General features: G+C 54.2%; 1 protein-coding gene and 1 non-coding gene across 2 annotated transcripts in view; both read right to left on the bottom strand.

Annotated features, from left to right (window-relative positions):
- CAMKK2 (calcium/calmodulin dependent protein kinase kinase 2) overlaps positions 1 to 20,159 on the bottom strand; it is a 30,372-nt gene extending 10,213 nt beyond the window's left edge. The window contains exons 1-15 of the mRNA XM_042780599.1: positions 19,719 to 20,159; positions 18,913 to 18,960; positions 18,182 to 18,235; positions 17,559 to 17,610; positions 15,989 to 16,122; positions 14,983 to 15,019; positions 11,616 to 11,637; positions 11,377 to 11,465; positions 10,329 to 10,528; positions 9,651 to 9,704; positions 7,681 to 7,754; positions 7,513 to 7,600; positions 6,380 to 6,508; positions 2,805 to 2,905; positions 1,970 to 2,307 (exon numbers count right to left, since the gene is read on the bottom strand). Coding sequence (XP_042636533.1) covers positions 1,970 to 2,307; positions 2,805 to 2,905; positions 6,380 to 6,508; positions 7,513 to 7,600; positions 7,681 to 7,754; positions 9,651 to 9,704; positions 10,329 to 10,528; positions 11,377 to 11,465; positions 11,616 to 11,637; positions 14,983 to 15,019; positions 15,989 to 16,122; positions 17,559 to 17,610; positions 18,182 to 18,235; positions 18,913 to 18,960; positions 19,719 to 20,159 — 1,861 coding nt within the window. The remainder of the gene's footprint in view (positions 1 to 1,969; positions 2,308 to 2,804; positions 2,906 to 6,379; positions 6,509 to 7,512; positions 7,601 to 7,680; positions 7,755 to 9,650; positions 9,705 to 10,328; positions 10,529 to 11,376; positions 11,466 to 11,615; positions 11,638 to 14,982; positions 15,020 to 15,988; positions 16,123 to 17,558; positions 17,611 to 18,181; positions 18,236 to 18,912; positions 18,961 to 19,718) is intronic.
- TRNAG-GCC lies at positions 8,408 to 8,482 on the bottom strand. The gene has a single exon. It is a non-coding gene; the product is annotated as a tRNA-Gly (tRNA).
- Positions 20,160 to 21,346: the final 1,187 nt, after the last annotated feature.

Genomic DNA, 21,346 nt, shown 5'->3' with positions numbered 1-21,346 from the left:
CTAGGAAGAAAGCCCTGGCAATCCACCTCTGAACATCAGCCTGTGGAGACCCTACAGCTCACAGTGGCCCAGGCCGCAGGCGATCGTGGCATCATGGTGGTGGCGCAGCACTAGGCAGCATTTGGTTCATTTGTGCCTGAGGTCATCGTGAGTCGGGGACCAACAGGAGTAAAATCAAAGCCGAGTTTGGGAAGAGAAGGCTGGACTAGGCCTCCCTCCCTGTCATCCCATGACCCTCCAACCTAAGGGAAGGAGGCCCCCTGGTCACCGAGATGCAGACATGTCTAGGTACAACTTGGAAGGGACCACACAGCCTTCTGAGGCCCCAGGTGATGGGGTTCTAATTCCTCACTGCCATTTTGCTTGCTCGACTCTCAAGCAAGTTTTCTCTCAAAAGAACCAATAATCCTGAACAAGAAGCCCATGACCCCTATGGTGTGGCTGACAAATACATTTCATTTCACAAGCCCGCTCCTGACAAAAAAGAAATGGCTGCCGCCTATACATGTTTCCAGCAGCACTCTTCACAGCCAAAAGGTGGACCGACCCAAACATCCATCAACAGAGAAACACAATGGACCTCCACACGGCACAGCAGCGGTCTGCCATAAAAAGGAATGAAGTCCCACGCTACAGCACATGCTATGACATGGATGAACCCGGAGAACGTGTCGTTAAACGAAAGAGGCCAGACACAGAGTTCACACGCTGTATCCTAGGACATGTCCAGAAAAGGCAAAGACACAGAGACGGGGAGATGTTTGCTCGGGTTGGGGGAGAAACTGGGGAGGCTCTGGTGGTGCTGTGGTTAAAGCATTCAGCTACTAACCCAAAGGTCAGCAGTTCCAATCCACCAGCCACTCAGTGGCAGAAGGATGAGGTAGTCTGCTTCTTTAAAGCTAACAGCCTTGGAAACCCAGTGGGGCAGTTCTACTGTCCTCTAAGGGCACTGTGAGCCAGGAATCTACTCCAGGGCAGTGGGTGTGGTTTGGCCTTTGCTTCTGTAAAGATTGACAGCTTTGGAAACCCTGTGGGATAGTCCCACTCTGTCCTCTAGGGGCGCTGTGAGTCGGAATGACTCCACAGCAGTGGATGTGGTTGGGGTTTTACAGTGGGTGTGGTTTGGACTTTGCTTCCATGAAGAGTGACAGCCTTGGAAACCCTCTGGGGCAGTTCCACTCTGTCCTCCAGGGGTGCTGTGAGCCGGAATCGACTCCACAGCAGTGGGTGTAGTTTTTTTGGTTTGGAGGGTGGTGATCCTAAGAGGTGCAGGATTTCTTCTTGGCTTCATGAAAATGCTCTAAAATCGACTGTGGTGATGGACACACGACTCTGAACCCAAGTCCCTCTGACTTGTGCACTTTGAATGGGTGCATTGTTTGCTATGTGAACTGTATCTCAGTAAAGCTGTGCAAGGGGAGAAACGGCTGTCTGGAGTTATAAGTTGAGGGTCAGGCGAGCTCAAGTGCCGAGAAGTACCCTAGAAGACCACCCTGCCATGGGCACTGAGGGACAAGTGGCTACAGGATTGCCAGGCTTTGGCACCCGAGTACTACGGGGCAGACACTCTCACTCTGTGCTCTGGAAGTGCTGGCAACACTCACTCCCGTAGGGACAGCTGAGTGAGGACGAGATTCAGACTGTACCCAGGGTCAGTAGGCAGCAGGCAGGAGGGGGCTTACTTTCTAGGTGTCAACACACCAAGGAAGGGTAAGCCTGGCGAGGCTGGGGGCACATAAGTACTTGGGAGCAGGAGGAATTGTGGGGCTGTCTGCCCAAGCTTCCACCCATTGACACAGCCTAAGCACAAGTGGAGGACAGCCCCTGTGCAGGGAGCTAGAGCTGCACCAGGCACAGTCCCCACTTAGGAAGGTCATGGTCATGATTTCCCAGAGGGGACAGCCTTCATTCATTCATTCACTCCCTCATCAAAGCTTGTTCCGTGCACACCGGTAGAATCACGAAGTACGCGGGAGCTCAGCTCCAGGGGGCCCGGACAGCCCGCACGAGCTGGGTGGTGATGCAGGCAAGGCCCCGGGCATCCCAGTGGAGCGCCATGCACCACAGCCCTGCGTGTGCATGCACGGCCGCCGAGAGGCGGAAGCCCCTCGGTGTCCCTGGCTTTTGTCTTGGATCTGTGGCCCTGCTGGGCCTGGGTGCAGTGGCCGGACTCGGGGAGGTGCCCCTGGGTGCACAGGCCCCGTGCTTTGCAGCTGCCCTCCCCAGGCCCCGGCAGAGGCGACGGCACAGGCAGCAGGCGTTACCTTGGGCTCAGGCAGGGGCTCACGCTCCCTGGTGGGTTTTTTGCTGGAACCGCCAGAGGGAGGGAAAAGGGCAGTGAGACGGGACCCTGGGCTCCGTGGGATGCCCATCCCCCACCCTGGAAGCACTCTGAGCTCTGACCTCAGCTCGACAGAGCTGCTGCCCAGTGGACAGACACCTCACTGCCGTGACACAAGAGTCCTGGGAACGAGATATCCCTGTCCACCCCTCGCCCCGGGCCTGAATTCCCACCATCAAGCACTCATGCTTCTGGGCCACAAGATGTTTCCTATTAAAAGGCCCCCGGTTCAACCTGAGACCTCCTGGGAAAGAGGACACTGTGGTGTGGAGTGGCTGGCCACTAACAGAGGGGGCTGAGCCAAGCCGGGTGGCCCAAGCCAGCACCTGCCCTGGCTTTCCCAGTGTGCCCTGCGGGTCCAGTCTGGGTCTTTCCACACAGCACAGCCATCCTGGAGTAGGTGGCTGGCAGGGCTCCCCGTGTCCACCTTCAGCTCCCCCGAAAGGAAGGCCTGCAGACTCACGCGAGCAGATTCCCGGGTGCCGACAAGGCGCGTTCCTCCCGCCGGCTGCCCTCAAACGGGTTCCCGAAGGAACGTTTGCGAATCATGGTCTTCACCAGGATCTGGGGGGAGAAGCAGGGACACCGGTGACTATGCAGCCTCTGGGGGAGAGTCATGGGCCCTTCCCTCGTGCTGTCCCCACTCAGCTCTCCCCCAGCCCTGCCAATGCCCAGGGCTGGTGGCTGATGGCTGGTCTTTGAGGGATGCTGTGTGGACAGCCGTCCTTCCTGCCAGAGCATGGCAGCCAAGGCCATCACCAAGTCTGACTCGCTCCGACGTTGACCACGACCACTGCTTTCAGGCGTAATTCTGCGGGTGGGAGTGCATGTCTGGGCTTTAACTCACACTCTGTAAAACTGCCCCTTTTGAACAGCGTTCAGTTCAGTGGCATCTAGTCTATTCACAAGGTTGTGCAACCATCACCTCTAATTTCAGAACATGTCCATCATCCTCCAAAGAAACCTGTACCAGTCCCTACTCACTCTCTGCCCCTGCATCATCCTGGCAACCACTCACCTGCTTCCTGGCTCCATGGGTTTGCCCATTCTAGAATCTCATACAAATGCAACCAGTTATGTGGCCTCTTACTAGCAGTGTTTTCAAGGTTCATCTGGGTTGCGGTACATATCACTATGTCATTCCTTTGCACCGTGGAATACCGTTCTGTCGCAGGCACAGGCCACATTATCTCTACCCTTTCGTGAGTCGACAGCCTCTTGTGCTGGTTCCCACCTTCTGGCTACGTGAGTAACAGTGCTACGAACATCCACGGACAACTTTCTGGGTGGCCCTGTTTTTAATTCTTCGGGGTATATGCCTAGGAGTGGGACTGCTGGGTCAGACACTAAGTCTGTGTTTGACTGTTTTTCCACAGTGGCTGCACCACAGGGCCATGGATGAAGGCCCTGATTTCTTGAGGGGGCTACATTTTAGTTGAGGACAGCAAACATCCATCCAAGTAAGGGGCTGAGGAAACAGCCTAAGACCCTGGCGATGGCCACTGCACTGGCTGATGGGTGTGACAGGAGCTCAGAGGTCCTAGGAAACCCGTCTACCCGGGGGGAAGCTGGGCCAGCCTCCTGCCCCGCAGAGGAGGGCGGCTGTTTGTTGTCCCCCACTGTCTCGTCCACGCTAAGCACAGACTGGCCCCCAGCCTGGCTGGGAACGACCCTGCCTGCGACGGGGGGAGAGGATCCTCCTGGGACAAGGTGATACCCCGCCATCACTTCCTAAGCCCGTCTGCCACCTCCCGCCACCATCCATTTCAGGACCGACTTGGGAGCCTTCCTGCTCTCCCCAGAAAGCTTCATTGTGTCAGATGTCTTTTCACACCTTCTTGGTATGTATGTGGGGCTATCAGTCTCAATACCCAAGCCAAATTTTGGGTGAGGAGATCCATCCTTTTTCTTCAGAGCACCCTTGTCAACAGTAAAAAGGAAAAGGTGTTTGAGGATCAGTGCGGGGTGTCTACCTCCATGATGACAGGGCTGGGTCGAACCTGCTCACTGCTGCATCCCCAGCCCCCCGCACAGACCTCAGAAGCCACTCGGTGTTCAAGAAGTATTTCCTTGTGTGATGTTTACAACAGCAGCAGCAACACAAGAGTAGCTGCTGTGGCTGCTTATGTACAACCAAACACCTCATGGGATTAGAGCCTGCGTTTGGAGGTTGAGGGTCATAGTTTAACAGACATCTCCGTTCGCTGGCCTAATCATATATTCAGTGCTTCTGTTCTAGCTCCTAGGTAGAAACCAGGTGTAGTGCCTGGAGTCTTAAAAGCTTGCAAGCATCCATCAAAGGTATAACAATTGGTCTCTATTCACCTGGAGCAACAGAGGAAGAGGAGTCAGGAATAGAAGGAGGATATGGAATGGGTGGCTAATTGCCTCCATGAACAACTGCCTCCTTTGCCGCGAGACCAGAAGAACTGGATGGACCCACCATTACCGAACATTTTGGTCAAGGGTTCTGTGGAAGAATCCTGACCAAAAGGGAGAAAATGCAGAACAGAATTTCAAATTCTCATGAACTCCAGACTGTATGGAGTCACAGAGGGTGGATGAACCCCTGAAACTATTGCCCTGAGGTAACTTTTAAACCTTAAACCAAAAATAGCCCCAGAAATCTTCTTGAAACCAAACAATAACTGACATCAGCAACTGGAAAGATGAGACAGGAACCTCAGGGCCCATTAACGAGGGAGGAACAACTCAGAAAAGGAGGGTGAGAACGCAAGCACGACCAAGAACATCAACGTCACTGAGTCGTCCACGCAAAGACTGTGGGACTGTTTTCTCCTATGTATACTCTCAACAACAGAATAGATAAAATCACAGAAATACCCAAATAGGAAGTGTTTCCTGAGTAACGAATGACCCATAACCTGGAGGTGAGGCAAGTTCTCCCAAGAACCCACAGCCAAGAGCTCGGGGGAGAAGGGAGGGAGTGGAGGCCTGACTCAGCGTCCCCCTCCCCTTGACTTAGGAAGGAGCTGGGCACTGGGAGTCGGACACAGCTGTCACCCCCACCACTGGTGCTGGGAGTGGGTACAGCGGGTGGCGGGGCCCATGAGTGGAGTGAGTGACAATGGAGTGAGTGGCGTCTGTGAGCTTTCAGGAGATCATGCAGAGGCCCCAAGTGGGGCAGGGGAAGATGGATGCTGTCTAGCCCCAGAGGCTCTGGTCTGAGGAAGAAGAGAGTGCATGGGGAAGCAGGCGGGAAGGGTGCAAAGCTGGAAGAGAAGGAGCGAGTATTTGGGCTCCTATAAGGGGCATGTCCTTGAGGCTGGCCACTCAGGCCCTGCAGGCTCGCCGGAGTCCCAGGGTCCTGTCTGCCTGCTGGCTTCTGGGGTTCTCATGGTGGGGGTGGCCAGCTGGGGACTGCTGCGTGGACCCTGGCCTCTGGCGTCCTGGTCTCCCTCCCCGGCTGGCCTTGGTACACAAGTGATTCCCAGAGTCTCCAAGGTTAAGCCTGAAGGACTCCATGTTCAGCTCCCCCTTCCTGGGTCTAACCCAAATTCTGGTTTATAACAAGGGGGCCAAGTGGCTCTAAGCAGTATTCTGCTTGCAGGAATCAGGAAGGACTTTCTGACATTTGTGACACGGGTGTGTGCCTGCCCCTATCCCTGTCAGTGGCCCACCCGGCAGGGGTGCTACCAGGCCCCCTACTCTGGAGCGGGAAGGTGCGACCAGGTAGGAGGGAGTTCACCCTGGAGGCCTGCGCTCTGGCACCACCTGGCCCCTTCCCTGGCCATCTGCAGCTCCTGCTCCCTGGCGCTCTCTGAAAGCAGAAGAGCTGGGTTTCCAGAAGGAGCCTGGGCTCTTTGGACAGGGGCCACCCCCGCCAGGTGGCACTGGCACCTGGTTGGCAAGAGAAGCTGGAGTGCTAAGGAAAGGCAGGGCCACCTGGCCTGCTACGACAAGGTCAGGAGAAGGCTGGTGGCTGGGGGTGAGGGGCTGGCAGAGGCTGCGGCTGGGCCCCGCTGGGCCGCAGTGGGCTCTGTCCCTGCTCTCAGGCAATGTTCCGTGCTGCCTTACCACGGTCGCCAGGCTGGGAATGTGTTTGACCGAGTTCTCGACCTCCTCTTCGGTCACCTCGACCAGGGTGCAGTTCTCGTCCTCCGATGGCAGTGGCTCTGCCCCGTGCCTCGTGACCCAGGGGTGCAGCTTCAACGAATGACAGGAGGGTGAGGCGGCGGCCAGCTCGCGGAGGACGAGCGCACACAGAGGCCCGCAGGCGGGGCGGAGGGCATGCACAGGCCTGCGGCCAGGCATGCAGAGAGCAGGTGGGCGGGCAGGCAGGCAGGCAGCCGAGAGAGTTGGGAGGAGATGGGGAAAGGCGGAGAGACAGAATGGGAGGGGGCTTTGAGGCTGAAATGCATGCTGGACCAGCATCCCTATCTGGCTGTAGTCTCAGAAGTGTGTGGAAGTGGCATCAGACTGCACAGCTACTAGAGGAGAGCCTGTCCCTCCTCAGCACCAACGCCAGGAGGCTCAGCTCTGGCCAGTAGCAGTCTCCCCATTTCACAGGGGTAGACCCAGAGAGGCTCAAGGGAGAGGCAAGAGATCAGGGAAGGACCCAGATAGACTCTGGTCCTCTCCTCCCCAGGGGTCCAAGCCCTAACCTCCTGGACCTTTAGGGCTGCCCCCTCTAAGACACCTTCAACACCAGTTAGCTAGGTGTCCTGGAGTCTCCAAAGCAAATTTCTAAAGGGTCAAACGTGAGATGGGGGGGTGGTGAACAAGGATTTCTCCTCACTTCATGCACCAGGTGGGAGGCAGCGGTCAGAGGTCAAACCCTCCAGCAACTTCTTCCCACCCTCAGTGCACCTTCTCAAAGGGACTGGCCATGTCTCTAAGGGCAGGTCTAGGGAAGGCCCGGGAGCTGGCAGCAGGGAGTGGCGTGCACAGAGGCCCCAAGCCAACTGGAGGGAGTGCAGGCTGCCCAGCCGGTGACCACAGACCCTACATCCCAATCAGTTACCGAAATTCCCAGTTCCCCCTTCCCTCCAGTCTGCCAGCCCCCAGCTGCCCAGTGGGCCAGGCCTGGAGAGCAGCAGTGCAAAGGTGGGTGGGTGGGTGGGTGCTGTGGAGAGGGGGCTGGGCCTGCACTGACGTGGGACTCGGGCCAAGCCGGGCACACACCCCAGGGCCACAGCGGCCCTTGGTACCTTGATCTCCGGCACCAGGATCCTCGACTCGGGGTTCTTGTCCAGCATACGGGTGATCAGGTCCTTCAAGTCCTCGGTTATGTCAGGCCTGCAGGAGACATGGCAGGGTGAGAGACGGATGCAGGACGCAGGGGCGAGGTGGGCACGGGGTTGGACGGTAACACTCACTGGTCTGGAAAGGCCAGGGCTTGGCTCTTGATCTTACTGTGCAAACACATGATCCGCTCGTCCATGAACGGGCACTGCGGGGAGAGGCAGAGGGCGGAGTAGTCAACGGTGGCCGCAGCCACCCTGTAGGAGGAGCAAGTCACGCCGCTGAGCTCCCGAAGGCCTAGAGCCCTGCCCAACCGCACTGCGCCCTCCCTCAGGGCTGTGCTTCGCTTTACTCATTTTTTTACAAAAGCAAGGTCTCTTCTCGCCCACCTGCCAGGTGAGCAACAACAGTATCTAGAACAAGAAGGTACACACAGCGACTGCAGTGACCTGCCAGGGCCAAGCTTGGGCCAGACCCTGAGCCGAGGATTTCTGAGACTCACATTTCATTCGCTATTCCCTCTGCCTAGAATGTTCTCCCCAACACTCTCTCCCTTCGTTCAGGTCTCTTCTCAGGGAGCCCGTCCCACCCCAAACCCCGCCACATCATTTCTCATCATGGCAGGTATCCCTGATAGGCTGTCACTGACATTCTTACATGTCCTTGTTTATTTACATATGTAGCTCATATTGTGTATTTATCATCACGTTTCCTAATTTAATAAACCAAACCCACTGCCATCAAGTCAATTCTCACTCATATGGACCTGACAAGGACAGATTAGAACCCTACGTTGACAGAAGCTATTGATTTCATAAGCAGTGAAAATGTGGATTTTCTCTTCATGAAATCATTCTCCCATGCAGCAGCGAGTGGGTTTGAACCACTGACCTTTTGGATGGCAGCCAAACACTTTAACCACTAAGCCACCTGAGCTCCTTTTTTTAAATATATAAATACTCCATATTAATTTGCTTATTGTTTAATTTCTCCAATTCCGAAAGGGCAGGGACTTCTGCCTGTCTTGCTCATAGCTAATTCCCCAGCATCTAAAGAAATTCCGAGCACAAAGTAGAAGCTCAGCCAACACCTGATGAGTCACAGAATATTTGAGTGGTTTCTGTCAATCCTCCAAGAAACCACCAGAAAGAACCATTATTCTTCTCACGTCGTAGGGGAGGAAACAAAAGCTCAGAGAGCTGAGGGGTCCAGGTGAGGGCAGGAAGCTAGGACTAAAGCCTATTCCTTTCTCTACCTCCCAGATGACAAGGAGACCCAGGGGCTCAGGAAAAACAGACCAATCCACGGGGTGTTCAGAGGGTTGGGAGAGGTCACAGAAAGCCACCTGGTCCACCCCTGGCCAAGGAAAACCATCCATTAAAAGCACAGTAACTTGAGACAGGCATCATGTTCCCCAGGCATCCACTGGACAGAACTCCTTGAGTGGAGCAGGTAAGATCTGTCTGTTTCATTCTATGTACACTTTATCTCAAAAAAACAGCAAACCACAAACAAGTACTGAACTCTAGCTAATGATAATAACGCATCCTAGCACACTTAGAAGGAACTTACCCTGGAACAAAAGAGTAAGACACACTAATGGATGCAAAGAGGGCAGGACAGATGGACAGACAGGTAAGACGGCAAGTACAGTAAAACGTTAATGGAAGAATCCAGGCAGGGGGACCCGGTGTTTACTCTCAACTTTGCTGTATGTTGACTATCTTCTAATCAAATGCTGGGAGAAAAAGCACAGCAACTCCCATTGTTACGAATGCTTTTCCTTCCTCATGGGACTAGTGTTTTAAGCTTTCCGCACATGAAGAAAAAATCCACACTTTTATTGCTTATGAAATCAACTGACCTGCCCAAACCTTCAGCTTACACTGTTTTTTTCTTTTTTTCCCCATACAGAATGATCACCATATACAAATATGTATTTGGAAAAGCACCAATTTTCACATTCGATCTAGCTGTGGAAATAAGATGATGCAACCTTCAGATGAATAAGCACTGTCTCCCCACAAGGGTGATTACTGGCAACCAGCTCTAAACTGAGGAGTCACACAACAGCACTCAGGAGACAGGACACCCCACCTGTTACCTGGCCAAACACAAAGCAGTACAGCGTCACACCCATGGCCCAAACATCCAAGGCCTGAAAGAAACAAAAAAGCTTAGCGTGAGGTGGGGAAAACGGACTGTGAAGGGCATCTACTGCTCTGCCTGGCCAGCACCCACTCCTCCAGTTTTCCATTGGGGAGCCACCTTTGCTTGACTCTCATCCATGAAGATGGGGCAGGGCTGAGCTGCCTCTTGACTTCTGGGGTGGCTAATGACCCAGGCCTGGCCAATTAGAGCCACATATCCCCTAAGCACAGTGATTGGTTCAAGGATGGGCATGTGACCAAGGCTGAGCCAATCAGAGCCAACCCTAGGATTTTTGCTGAAATCATTCAGAAAGAGGCATGCTTTCTCCACTCAGGTTGGTAAAGTGATATAGTAGCCTGGAGCTGCTGGTGACTAACTTGTCTGCCGATGGAACCAATACAGGAAAACATCTGGGAGAAGAAGAAAGACCAATTCCTGTTTGAGTCCCTGTGTCTAGCCAAGCCCAAAGCCAACCATACCCCATTCCTCAGCTATGAGTCAATGCATTCACTATTTATACCAGCCTGAGTAGGATTTTTGCCACTTATAACCAATAGGACCCTAGTCCAGGCAGAACTCCGCCTCTCTGGAGGAGGTCCAACCCACATTCTCACCCCATTAGCCCAGGTACCTTCCCCGAGAAGATCTTCCGGGTCTCTGAGAGTGACTCGGGTGCCATGAAGGCAGGCGTGCCCACGGTGTTTGAGAGAAGAGCGTCACTGCCCTTGAACTCGTTGCTGACACCAAAGTCAGCAATCTTGATGTGTCCATCTTCTCCCACCAGGAGGTTGGAGGGTTTAATGTCCCGGTGGATGATCTTCTGGTAGTGTACTGGGTAGAGGGGAGGAAATCAGTGGGAGCAGTAAGAAAGTGACGTGAGGGTCTCCACGTGGCCCACACAAGCTAGAGACACAGCTTGGTACACTCTGGTTGATAGCTCCCATGGCCTTAGGCCCTTCCCAGCCTTCCCTTTTCCCAACGTGCTGGACACCCACGTGGAGGATAAGGGGGGAATGTCTTTAAGGAGGTTGGGCAATCTACTTCCATAGTGATACCGCCTCAGAAACCCAAGGAGGGGTCGTTATGAGTCGGGTCCGACTCCACGGCACATAACAACACCACCACCACCCTCCTTAAGGGAGCTCTGGTGGCGTAGTGCCTAAGGTATCTTACTGCTAATCAGAAGGCTGATGGTTCAAACCCACCAGCCACTCCTTGGAAGAAAGGTTGTAGGATCCTCCCCTACAGCCTTCATGTGGCACATGGCCCTGTCCACACCTTGATTTGGAATTTCTCCCCTCCAGAACTGACAGAACCAATTTGTTTGCTCCAAGTCACTTAGTTTGTGGTCATCTGTCATGCAGCCCTACACTCACACAGGACACAAAGGTTCAGGTGGCTAGCAGGGCCAGACACACTGCCATCAGGAGGAATGAGGGAAGACGCACAGAGCCCGACGGTGCCGGGCGCACAAAGAGCTGGATGACGTCACCACAGAGACAGCTACGGGGAGATGTTTCTGTGCGGCACAGCCTCGAGACGGCTCTGTGCAGCTGGGCAGGATCCTGCATCAGACAACTCTGCCTCCCCCCACCTGCTCAAGCACCCGGAGGGAAACAAGGAACGTTCCACTCTCTGCCCACCACCTCCGACAGCAACCTCCCACAGGCCTCACTCACAGTACTCGATGCCTTTGATCAGGTCCTGGAAGTAGAACCGGGCCTGGTCTTCGGACAGCGGCTTGAGGGTGGGCACCTCCATCACAGGCCTGTAAGGTGGACACATGTGTGAAAGTCAAACCAGATGCATGCGGCCCTGGCCCCCTTCTCACCAGCAGAGCCCCAGCCTGGCGCCGCCCACTCAGCACTGCGCCCCAAGGAGTGCCCGGCATCATGCACACCCAGAGCAGGACACTCACCCCTGGTTGACCAGTTCAAACACTGTAAGGGAAGAGGAGGTAAACCGTTACAGAGGAAGTGAGAATCCGCCCTCCTGCCCGCCCCTCCTGCCAGCACCTCCAGAAACACCAAGAAGCACAGAAAGCAGCATTTGGGGCCGGGGAGAGAAAAAGTCCTCGTAGCCACAGTGGCAAAGGTCGGGGGTCCCAGATGTCCCTGGGACCCAGCCTGGCTTCACTTCCGGTCCCCAGAAGGACAAGAGGAGGAAAGAGTAGAGGAGGTGGAACAAGACGTCTTTTTAGAGTCTGGAGGCAGCTAAGGAAAACACGCGTTTTGCTCAAGGCCTTTAAGTGAGTGCTTCGGGGACCCTTTGGTCAAAGAAAAGAAGGTAGGGGAGGAAGAGGATGGTTCAAGGAACGTCCTCAGCCGCTTCACAGCAGAGGCTCCAGGCACCCTGACTGACGGTAAACAGTGTCCCTCTGACAGACCCCGGTCCTGAGCTCCCTGGTGCCACTGAAGAGGTTGAAGGGGTAAGACTCCTTATTTAGTCTACTTATTTAGGCCCAAAGAAGTAATGATACTGAGTGCCTGAACCCTAGAAAAGAAGTAATGATGGGGGTGCCCGATTCCCAGGAAAAGAGTAATGATGAGAGGATCTACTCCTTAGGAAAGTTTCGATCTGAGACACAGCCAGAACGGTCTCAAGAACCCCTTCCGTGTTCTTCAAACTGCGAGGCCAGGCCAGGCCATGGCTGGACACTGCTGGATGATGTGGTTCCGCCCCTCGGCCCTCCGTGCCAAGCCGACCCTCTCACCCTTCCCCATGACTCTCGTTCTAAGGCAAGACCTGGAGCTAGAGCTGGGCTGGGACGTCCCCACCACCTCCAAGGTCAGCTCATTCCATGCCCCCGAAGAGGACCCTCTGAGACCCACAGTCACGCAGGACACACAAATGCTTCACACCACACCACCTTCTTCCCAGGCCTGCAGGAGAACCACCCACAACTCCACTAAGTGTTAGCTAAGCTGTGTTCAGGCAGAGCACAGGGTTTCTCAGATTGCATTTTTTTAAATTGAGGTGAAATTCGTATCACATAAAATCAACAGTTTGAAAGCACCCATTTCGGTGATGAAATGAATCACGGAATGTTCCCTGTGCATCCTCAGGGTGGTGCAACCACACCAGCTGATTCCAAAGCACCGGTGGCAGCAGCAAAGGACTGTGTGCACAAGCAGCACTCGCCTCCCACCACCCGGCCCCCGCCCCTGACAACCACTGACCCACTCTGTCTCTAGACATGTGCCTATTCAGGATATTGGACAGAAGTGGAGTCAGACACACGTGGCCTCTTGTCTGGCTCCTCGCACTTAGCATCATGTTTCCAGGTTCCATGTTTTAGCACGCCTGGTTCAGTCACAGCCGATGAAACACAATTGGAACAGACCCAGATTTTCTTGATTTGGGTGAAGCAGAACGGTAACTAGCATGGGAAAAACGCAGGTCAAAGCCCCAGAACGAGACTTGGAAGAGACATAGTAAGCCTGATGCAGGGGATTAGATTACTGCCCGAACTATGGACAGAAACACACATTCCCAGCAGTGTGGCTGGCTGCCACCTTTGAGCAGGGCACTGTTGTTTCCAACTCTGCCAGTCAAGAGATTTGGTTGCTATGCAACCCACACTGCTGACCTAGTTTTCTAAGAGGGAGAGTAAGTTTCTAGCAGGGCACTGACCTGTCAACCTGGGAAGTACCATTCAGAGCCCTGCAAGGCCACTTTAATTGTGTTCTGCTGGGACAAACCTAACTGTGAACAGAAAGCTGTAAAGCAGTACAACAGACTTCAGAGTCCTGTGCAGAATGACTCTGGAGTTGTCCATGGTTTTGGAATCACCTACGTGCACGGAGGTGAGTGTGTGGTAGAAATCAAAGTTGTTTCTGAGCCCTTCGAGAGCTGAAGTGGTGAGGGAAGGAGCCAGCTCCTCAGGCAAAAAGAAGGGTTACAGGTTCTGAGCAGGAAAAGATCTTAACTCCCAGCCCTTCTCTCTTTTTGGGGTCATCAACCAGGCTTGGGCAAAACCAGGTTAAGACAGACTTGCCACTGCTTCCAGTTGTGGTCAGAAGCCTGGAGGGGCTCGAGCTCCATGGAGCTCCAACTCTCTCAGCTCCAGCATTTCCGGCCTGTTATTGAAGCCTCTGCTTGGTAGAGTGGCTTCAGGAGCTCCGGTGCCTTCCTCCCACCCCAAGCACCATAAATCAATCGGCAGGAGGGACGTGGGTGACATGTGTCCATTTTCAGCCACTCACAGTCCCCTCTTGACAACTACAGTTTCTCCCTTCTGAGTTTGGCTGGCAGTGGCAGGACACCCTCCCTGATACCCAGCTGCCTGGCCTCACATGCTACCGTGTTTGTCCTTGTCACACATGAGGTGTGGCTACAAAGTAAAAAATAGCTGTGTCTCGGTTTTCAAAACCGCTGGAATCACAGAGCAAATGTGAGCATGGCTCCTGTCACACTGTCGCCTCAAAATGTTAAAAACGTGTGTCTGTGAAGCTGTTTGGGTTCAAAAACATTTGAGAAGCTCCTCTTTGAAGCTTGAGCTCCTTTCTGAATCTGTTCCTTGGCTCAAAACCCTCCACTGACTCCTGAACTGGGTTGAACAACGTCCCCCCAAACTCCATGTCCACCCAGAGCCTGTGAAGGTGGTCTTTGCAGATGGAATCTAGTTAAGACGAGGTAACCCGGAGTAGAGGGGGCCCTACATTCAATGACAGGTGTCTTTTTAAGAGGAGGATAGGACACACAGAGACACACACAGGGAGGATGGCCGTGCAGAGACAGAAGCAGAGACTGGGGTGATACCACCACAGGCCAAGGCTGAGAAGCCAAGAGCTGGCAAATACAGGAACCCTCCCCGGAGCCTTGAGAAGGCGCAACGCCCTCCTGACACCCTGAGTTTGGATTTCTGGACTCCAGAACTGTGAGAGAATACACTTCGGGGTTCTAAGCCACCATATTTGGTGGTTCTCTATACGGCAGCCCAAGGGAGTCGATATGTTTCTGTCTGCCCCGACTAGACTATCGGCTTCCTAAGAGCGGGGCCTTCACCACTCTTGCCCACCACTGCACCCTAAGTGCCTAGAAGAGCACCCAGCACATACTAGGTGCTCAATAAATATTTGCAAATGACAGGAGACCCAGAAAATAATGTTGAGCTTCAAATGCAGGAGCTATGTCACCTGGGGACTTGATGGAGGGCCCAGCTGGGCCCAGAAAGGGGTGGTGTCCTCTGTGGCAGGTGCTGGGAGAGGGGCCACCTCACGAGGCTCCTGGGCCTGGGAGGCAAGGCTGGCTAAGGGTGGATGTCAGAAGAACAGAGCTCTTACCCATGTACAGATGGTCCTCATTGGGGTCATCCAGGACCTGGTGGCAGTCACGTGGAACGGGCGGAGATGAGAAACAAGAGAGAGAGAGAAAGATGAGCAGGGCAGAGGCCACCCCAGGGTATGGCGTGTGCCTGCATAGGACCTGCCCGAGCCTCTCTTCTTCTACGCTAAGAGGACGGGAACAGAGAACATGCCCAGAGTGTGGGGTCCAAATGGCCAACTGGAAAACAAGCACCTCCTTGCCTCAATCCTCAAGGATCCACAGCACCCAGAAAGGTTACCAAAGGGAGGTACCAGGACCAGCTGCCGTGGAGTCGAAGCCAACTCCTGGCAACCCCGTGAGTGTCAGGCAGAACTGGGCTCCACGGGGTTTTTAATGGCACATGTTTTGGAAGCAGATTGCCAGGCCTTTCTTCCAAGGCACATTCGGGTGGATTCCACCTCCAACCTTCCAGTCAGCAGCTGAGGGCATTAACTGTGTGCGCCCCAAGGGACTCCTGACACACAGAAGGGGCTCGGTAAAGATTACCTGAATGAGAAAAATGTGAGCCCTTCCGGCTCACTGCAGCCCTCTGCTCGGCATCTGTAAGCAGGAGCAAGTAGGGCACAGTGCAGCCAGAAGCCTTCCTGTCTTTGCAGCCGACACTGACAGCCTCTTAATGTCTGAGCGAGCCTTCTGAAGGGGCTCCTGTCTGCTGACTGGGCGCATGCATGCACAGCGCAAAGAGAACTGGCTCTGAAGTCAGGCCAAAACGGCAAGGAGCAAGCTCGTGCAAGTCCTCTGAGCCTCGATTTCCTCGTCTGTGAAATGGGGACAATAGCGGAGGCTCAGGGAAGGGTGAGGATAGCATGCAACGTGGGTGTGAAGGGGCCTGGAGCAGCTACTACCGCTCAGCCCTGCAGTGGGCCAGTGGGCATGGACCGGGCCCTTTCTGGAAACCACGGGGCGGCGCGTGGGTCTTGCCGGCGCTGGAGTGCCAGGGTCGTCCCTGGAACCCGCCCTCACCTCCACCAGCTTCACCACGTTCGGGTGGTGCAGCTTCTTGAGGATGGCAATCTCCTGGTACACCTGCTCGATGGGGCCGCGGGGCGGGATGCAGCCCCCCGGGGCTGGCCGGGTGCCTCGGGGTGGGGGCCGGCCTGAAGGAAACAGGGAACCTACTGAGCTTTTGGTTTCGTCTTCTGGGTAGAATGCACATATTATCAAAATCACCCTTTAAAAATGTGTAATTCGTGGAGGTTTTGTTTTACTGTGGTTTGCAGGCACATTTACAGAGCAGAGCAGTTTCCCATTCAACACTCTGTACCCACTGTGTTTCGCTGCATCAACGGCAATCCCCTCTAGGGAGCAGCACGCTCCCCACTTCCTCCCTGGGTCCCCATTTCCTTTATCCATCTCTGCTGCCCCTTCCTCCTTCTGAGCTTTGTTTGGGGGCCAAGGCCGCCCTCTTGGCCTCCGTATGTGTGTCCTCTCGATGTGGCAGGTTGTTCTGAGGAGCAGTTCCTGGGGTTCTGGTCACTGCGTAAGCCTGTCTATCGTTTGGCCGAAAGGTGGTATCTGGGGATGGGTTTGGTATGAAGGGTGTTTAACGGCCTGTCTCAGGGTTCCATCAGTCTCCATCAGAGTCTGGTCTTTTTCACAATTCTGTAATTCAGGAGTTTTCAGTATATTCACAAGGTTGGCCAACCATTGTCATCTTCTACTTCTAGAATGTTTTTGTCCCTGCAAAAAAGAAACTCTGTAGCCACCAGCAGTCACTCCGTGCTCCCTGCCCCCCAGTCCCTGGCAAGTACTCAGCTACCCTCTCACTGTCTACATTGGCCTCCTCTGAACATTTCAGAGAAATGGAATCATATTCCACGTGGCCTACTGTGTCTGGCTTCTTTCACTCGGCGTGTTCAGGGTTCATCCATGTCCTAGCATTTACCAGAACTTCATTCCTTCATATTGGTTGTTGTTAGCTGCTGTCAAGTTGGCTCTGACTCACAGCAGCCCCACGTACATCCTGCCCCGTCCTCACCGTCGCTGCTGTGCTTGAGCCCACCGCTGCAGCCAGTCCCAGTCCATCTCACGGAGGGCCTTCCCCTTTTTTGCTCACCTTCCACTTTACCTAGCATGAGACCCCAGAATAACATTCCATTATATGGATCTACCATGTCTGCTCATCCGTCGATGGACACTGGGCAGTTTCCACCTTTGGGCTGTGGTGAACAGTGCTGTGGTGAACATTCGTGTACAAGCTTCCGCGTGGATGGACATCTTCGGTTCTCTTGGTCACGTATCTGGAGCGGAATTGCTGGGTCGTATGATAACCCCATGGTTCGCTTTTTGAGGAACTGCCAGACTGCTTCCCACTGCTGGGCATTTTTACTTGATGTCTGTGTTACTTTAATAAATATTTTACAATAAATTGAATAACGAACCTCAGCAGGACGCCCACTGCTGTCTTAAGGGATAAGCGCTGAGGCAGTGGAGGGGTCCACCCAGGGCATCTCTGGTGGCATCATTCAGTGGGCCTTGCCCTGTCGTCCCCAAGCCCCAGCCCCAAAACCAAGCCCCTAGGCCCCCAACTCACGTGGCAAACCTGCCTGGCGGATCAGCTTCTTCTTTGACAGCACCTTCATCGCCTGTGCGGAAAAAAAACCCAGTGCCCAGGTCAAAGCAGCGAGGACAGTGGACGGGAGGGTTCCCCATTCCCAGGTCTCACTCCTCGGGACAACGTAGTGAGTGCCTCGTCACCAGAAGAAATCAAGCAGTCACTGGAACGTGTGGAGGCTGGATTCCCAGGGCCCCTCCATACCTGCATACGTGCTCCCAGGGTTCTCCCTCCCAACCGAGAGACCAGCAGCCTTGGGGCTCACTGCCCCTGAATCGAGCATGAGTGAACTGGAGAGATGAGTGAGTGGGGACGACTGTCTGATCTACATGTGGGGAAACTGAGGCTCAGAGGTTGCAGCACTTGCCCAAGGTTACAGGCAGAGTCAGGACTGACTCCAAAGCCCTAGGTACGAGGGTACTGCGTGTCCCTGCCACACTGGGCTCAGTGCCGGGGAACAGGAAAACACGCAGCCCAGATGGGGCTTCTCCCCATTGCCCAGTCTTTAACACGGGAGCACCGCTGCCCTCCTAATGCACACAGTGACCCAGAAAGGGGATGTTTTCTTTGGACAGCATGGACCGAGGGGTGTGGATACTCACATAGTAGGTATTGTCGTTTTCATTGTAGGCCAGCTTGACCACGCCATAGGAGCCCTGGATAAAGGGAGATGCCCATGACATGCTATCCAGAAGTTAATGAGTTACACAACAAGGACCCTAATACAATTGCAAACCAGCAGCCCATTGGCCAGGTTGGGCCTGCAATGGTGTTTTGCTGGACTCACAAAAGTTTTGACAGAGTCTGAATTACTTGCCAACATTTAACAACAGAAATATTTCATGTGAAAATCTAGATTTCTGGGCTTCTTTTGAAAAAATCGGAAGAATTGGCTGTGTGGAGCCCTGGTTACCATATGTTAACAATTTGCCACAGACCTCACTACTCCCTACTGTCTTACACTCATTCTTTTCTATTACTTACTTGGCCTCTACAGGCATTTGAGTTTTTGCCCCTCTCCTGTACTGATACTGCCCATTGGCTGAAATGCAAGTAAAAATAGATGGGAAAGCAGCTTCAGAAAGGAAAAAACAATACTTATGGGGCAGGATACAGCTGTCACCATGGTGATATAGGATTTCCCTGGAAGCTTTTTGCTGAAACACACTGAATTTTAAGATGAAAACAAAACAAAACAAAATCTAGACCACGACAAAACCCTCTCCCCCGGCTGGACCCCAAGGACTCCTCCCTCACCTGGGCTGGGTTCCCTGTACAGTATCTGAGGTGTCCTAAGTGGGCGTGGAGCCAGCCTGGCTCCTGGGGTAGTTACCTTTCCAATTTCATCCTTCAGCGTGTACTGATTCAGCTGCACACAGTCCTGAGGAGACAGTGGAACGAGGAGGATGAAGTGCACGTTTGCAGTGAGCAAAACTGTTCACAAAGCAAACGCAGCCATGTCACCAGGCGCCCAACCAAAAATGAGAACGTTTGTAGCCCCCAGAAAGCCCACTCAGGGGGCCTCCCCCATCACGGCCCTCTCCCCAGGGTAACCAATATCCCTACTCCTAACTGGATTCTGCTTCCCCAAGGTGACTAGTACCCTGACTCCTAACTACAGAGATTTTGTTTGTCTTTGTGCTTTAGAAAAATGCAATCATGTGAAAGGAACTGTCTTGAAAGCTATTTTTACTGTGGTGAAACAGACACGAAAGTTACCACTGTCACAGTCGTTACCCTACAGTTCAGGGCTGGGAAGTACACCCACTACTGGGCAGCCATCAGCACTATTTCCAGAACTCTTTCTATTACCACGAACCATTACCCGTTAAGCAATAACGGCACCCATGAAGCAACAGCTCCCCGTTCCCCTCACTGTCCCCCAGGCTCCCCCGAAGGATTGTGCCTCAATTGCCCACAGTGAGAACGAGCTGGAGAACGCCCCGTGGTGGACTTTCATCCCTTCCTTGCCTCCCATCCTAACCCCCTGCCAGTGTTTCCTGGGATCCCCGCCCCAATCAATGCCTGCACTGGACTCCTGTCTCAGGGTCTGCCCCCGGGGACCCCAAGCTTAAAGGAAGCCAGTGGGAGCGGAGAAGAACCTGGGGACCCCGATCCAGCACCCGCCAGCTCACGCACCTGCACACCCGTGATGGAGACGTGGTGAGATTCCACCGTGGGCCTGTGGGGCAGCCGCGGGGAGGACTGTGGAGACCCGCTGGGGGAGTATGGCAGGGATGGGTGGATGCAGCGCCCGTTCATGTCGGGGCCTTCGCCGGCCGCCGGGCCACCGGGGGGCCGCTCCTGCAGAGACAGCTTGCGGCTGGAGAGGTGGGGCCGGGCTGGGGGCCCGGAGGCATGGAGGGGCACCTCCTGGCCATCGGTGGCACAGCCTGGCTCACAGTCGGTGACCACAATGAAGGACTCCATGCCCAGGCGGAGGCTCAAGCTTGAGAGGCCTTGCAGGGCCTCACAGGGCTTCTGACCTTCACTGCTGCTGCTGCCGCCGCCCCCGCCCCCCAGCACATCCTGGGGGGCGGCTCGGTCACCGCTGGGCTGGCTAGAGATACATGATGACATGGTGTGCACGCCGACCTCATCCAACACGCCGGGGCACTCCCATCCGTGAGGACAACGGGGCTTCCTGAGGAGGGACGAAGTGTCGGCCGCCTGCCCGCCTCACCGCGGCCCAGGGACAGGGCAGGGAGCCGCTCTCCTCCCAGCCCCGCCGATGCCTAACTCCTGCCCCAGTTTCACATCCCACAAAAAATCCTGCCAACCATGATGCAATCTGACCTCTGATCTACACAGAAAATCCTACTCCACATGTCCCTTTCTTAAAAGGCCCCCTCACACACTGTAGCAAGGATTCCAAACTCAGATGCCCATAAGACAACAAAGAAAAGCTAAACTTGTTGCCACCAAGTCAATTCTGACTCATGGCGACCCCACGTGTCACACAAGCAAACTATGCTCCTCCATAGGGTTTTCTTGGTTGCAATCTTTAGGGAGGGAGCTGTGGCGGTGCAGTGACTAAATGCCTGGCTGCTAACTGAAATGTCGGGAGCTCGAATCCACCAGCTGCTCCACGAGAAAATGACGCGGCAGTCTGCTTCTGTGGTGATTACAGCCTTGGAAACCCTGCAGGCAGTTCTACGCTGTGCTGTAGGGTTGCTATGAGTCAGAATCTATTCAGTGGGAATGGGTTTGGTTTGGGTTGTCTGGTTGATCTTGGAAACAGATATGTAGGCCTTTCTTCTGCAGCTCTGTTAGGTGGGTCTGGACAAACAACCTTTAAGTTAATAGTCAAGCACAAACTGTTTGCACCATCCAGAGCCCTTTAAATGCCTACAGAAACCAAGAACAAGAAATTTCAAAACAAACCCTGTGTGCTCCGACAGAGAGCCAGCTGCGCCTGCTCAACTGTTGCAAAGCAAGGATCTGGGCCCAGGAGGGCCTGCTTTGCTCTCACTCTTTTTCTTCCCCCCCCCCCAAAAGAAGCCCTAAACCCAAGATCTTAGGTGATATCACTGATTGTTTTAACTAGTGATTATTTCAGCCACCCTGTCTGTCAGCCTGTCATGCTGTGGTGCCTTGCACACTGCCGTGATGCTCAAGGCTATGCCACAGGCGTTTCAACTAAGAGGGTCAGCCATGGTGGGCAGGTTTCAGTGGAGACCAAAAGGAAGACTAGGAGGAAAGGCCTGGTGATCTACTTCTGAAAATCAGCCAGTGAGACCTCCACGGGTCACAACAGAACGCTGCCC

Source organism: Orycteropus afer, unplaced genomic scaffold, assembly GCF_000298275.1.
Source record: "Orycteropus afer afer isolate SDZICR_OR568_19922 unplaced genomic scaffold, OryAfe1.0 scaffold00048, whole genome shotgun sequence".
Classification (NCBI taxonomy): domain Eukaryota; kingdom Metazoa; phylum Chordata; class Mammalia; order Tubulidentata; family Orycteropodidae; genus Orycteropus; species Orycteropus afer.
The sequence above is the reverse complement of the archived record's forward strand: the minus strand, read 5'-3'. Positions and strand labels throughout refer to the sequence as shown.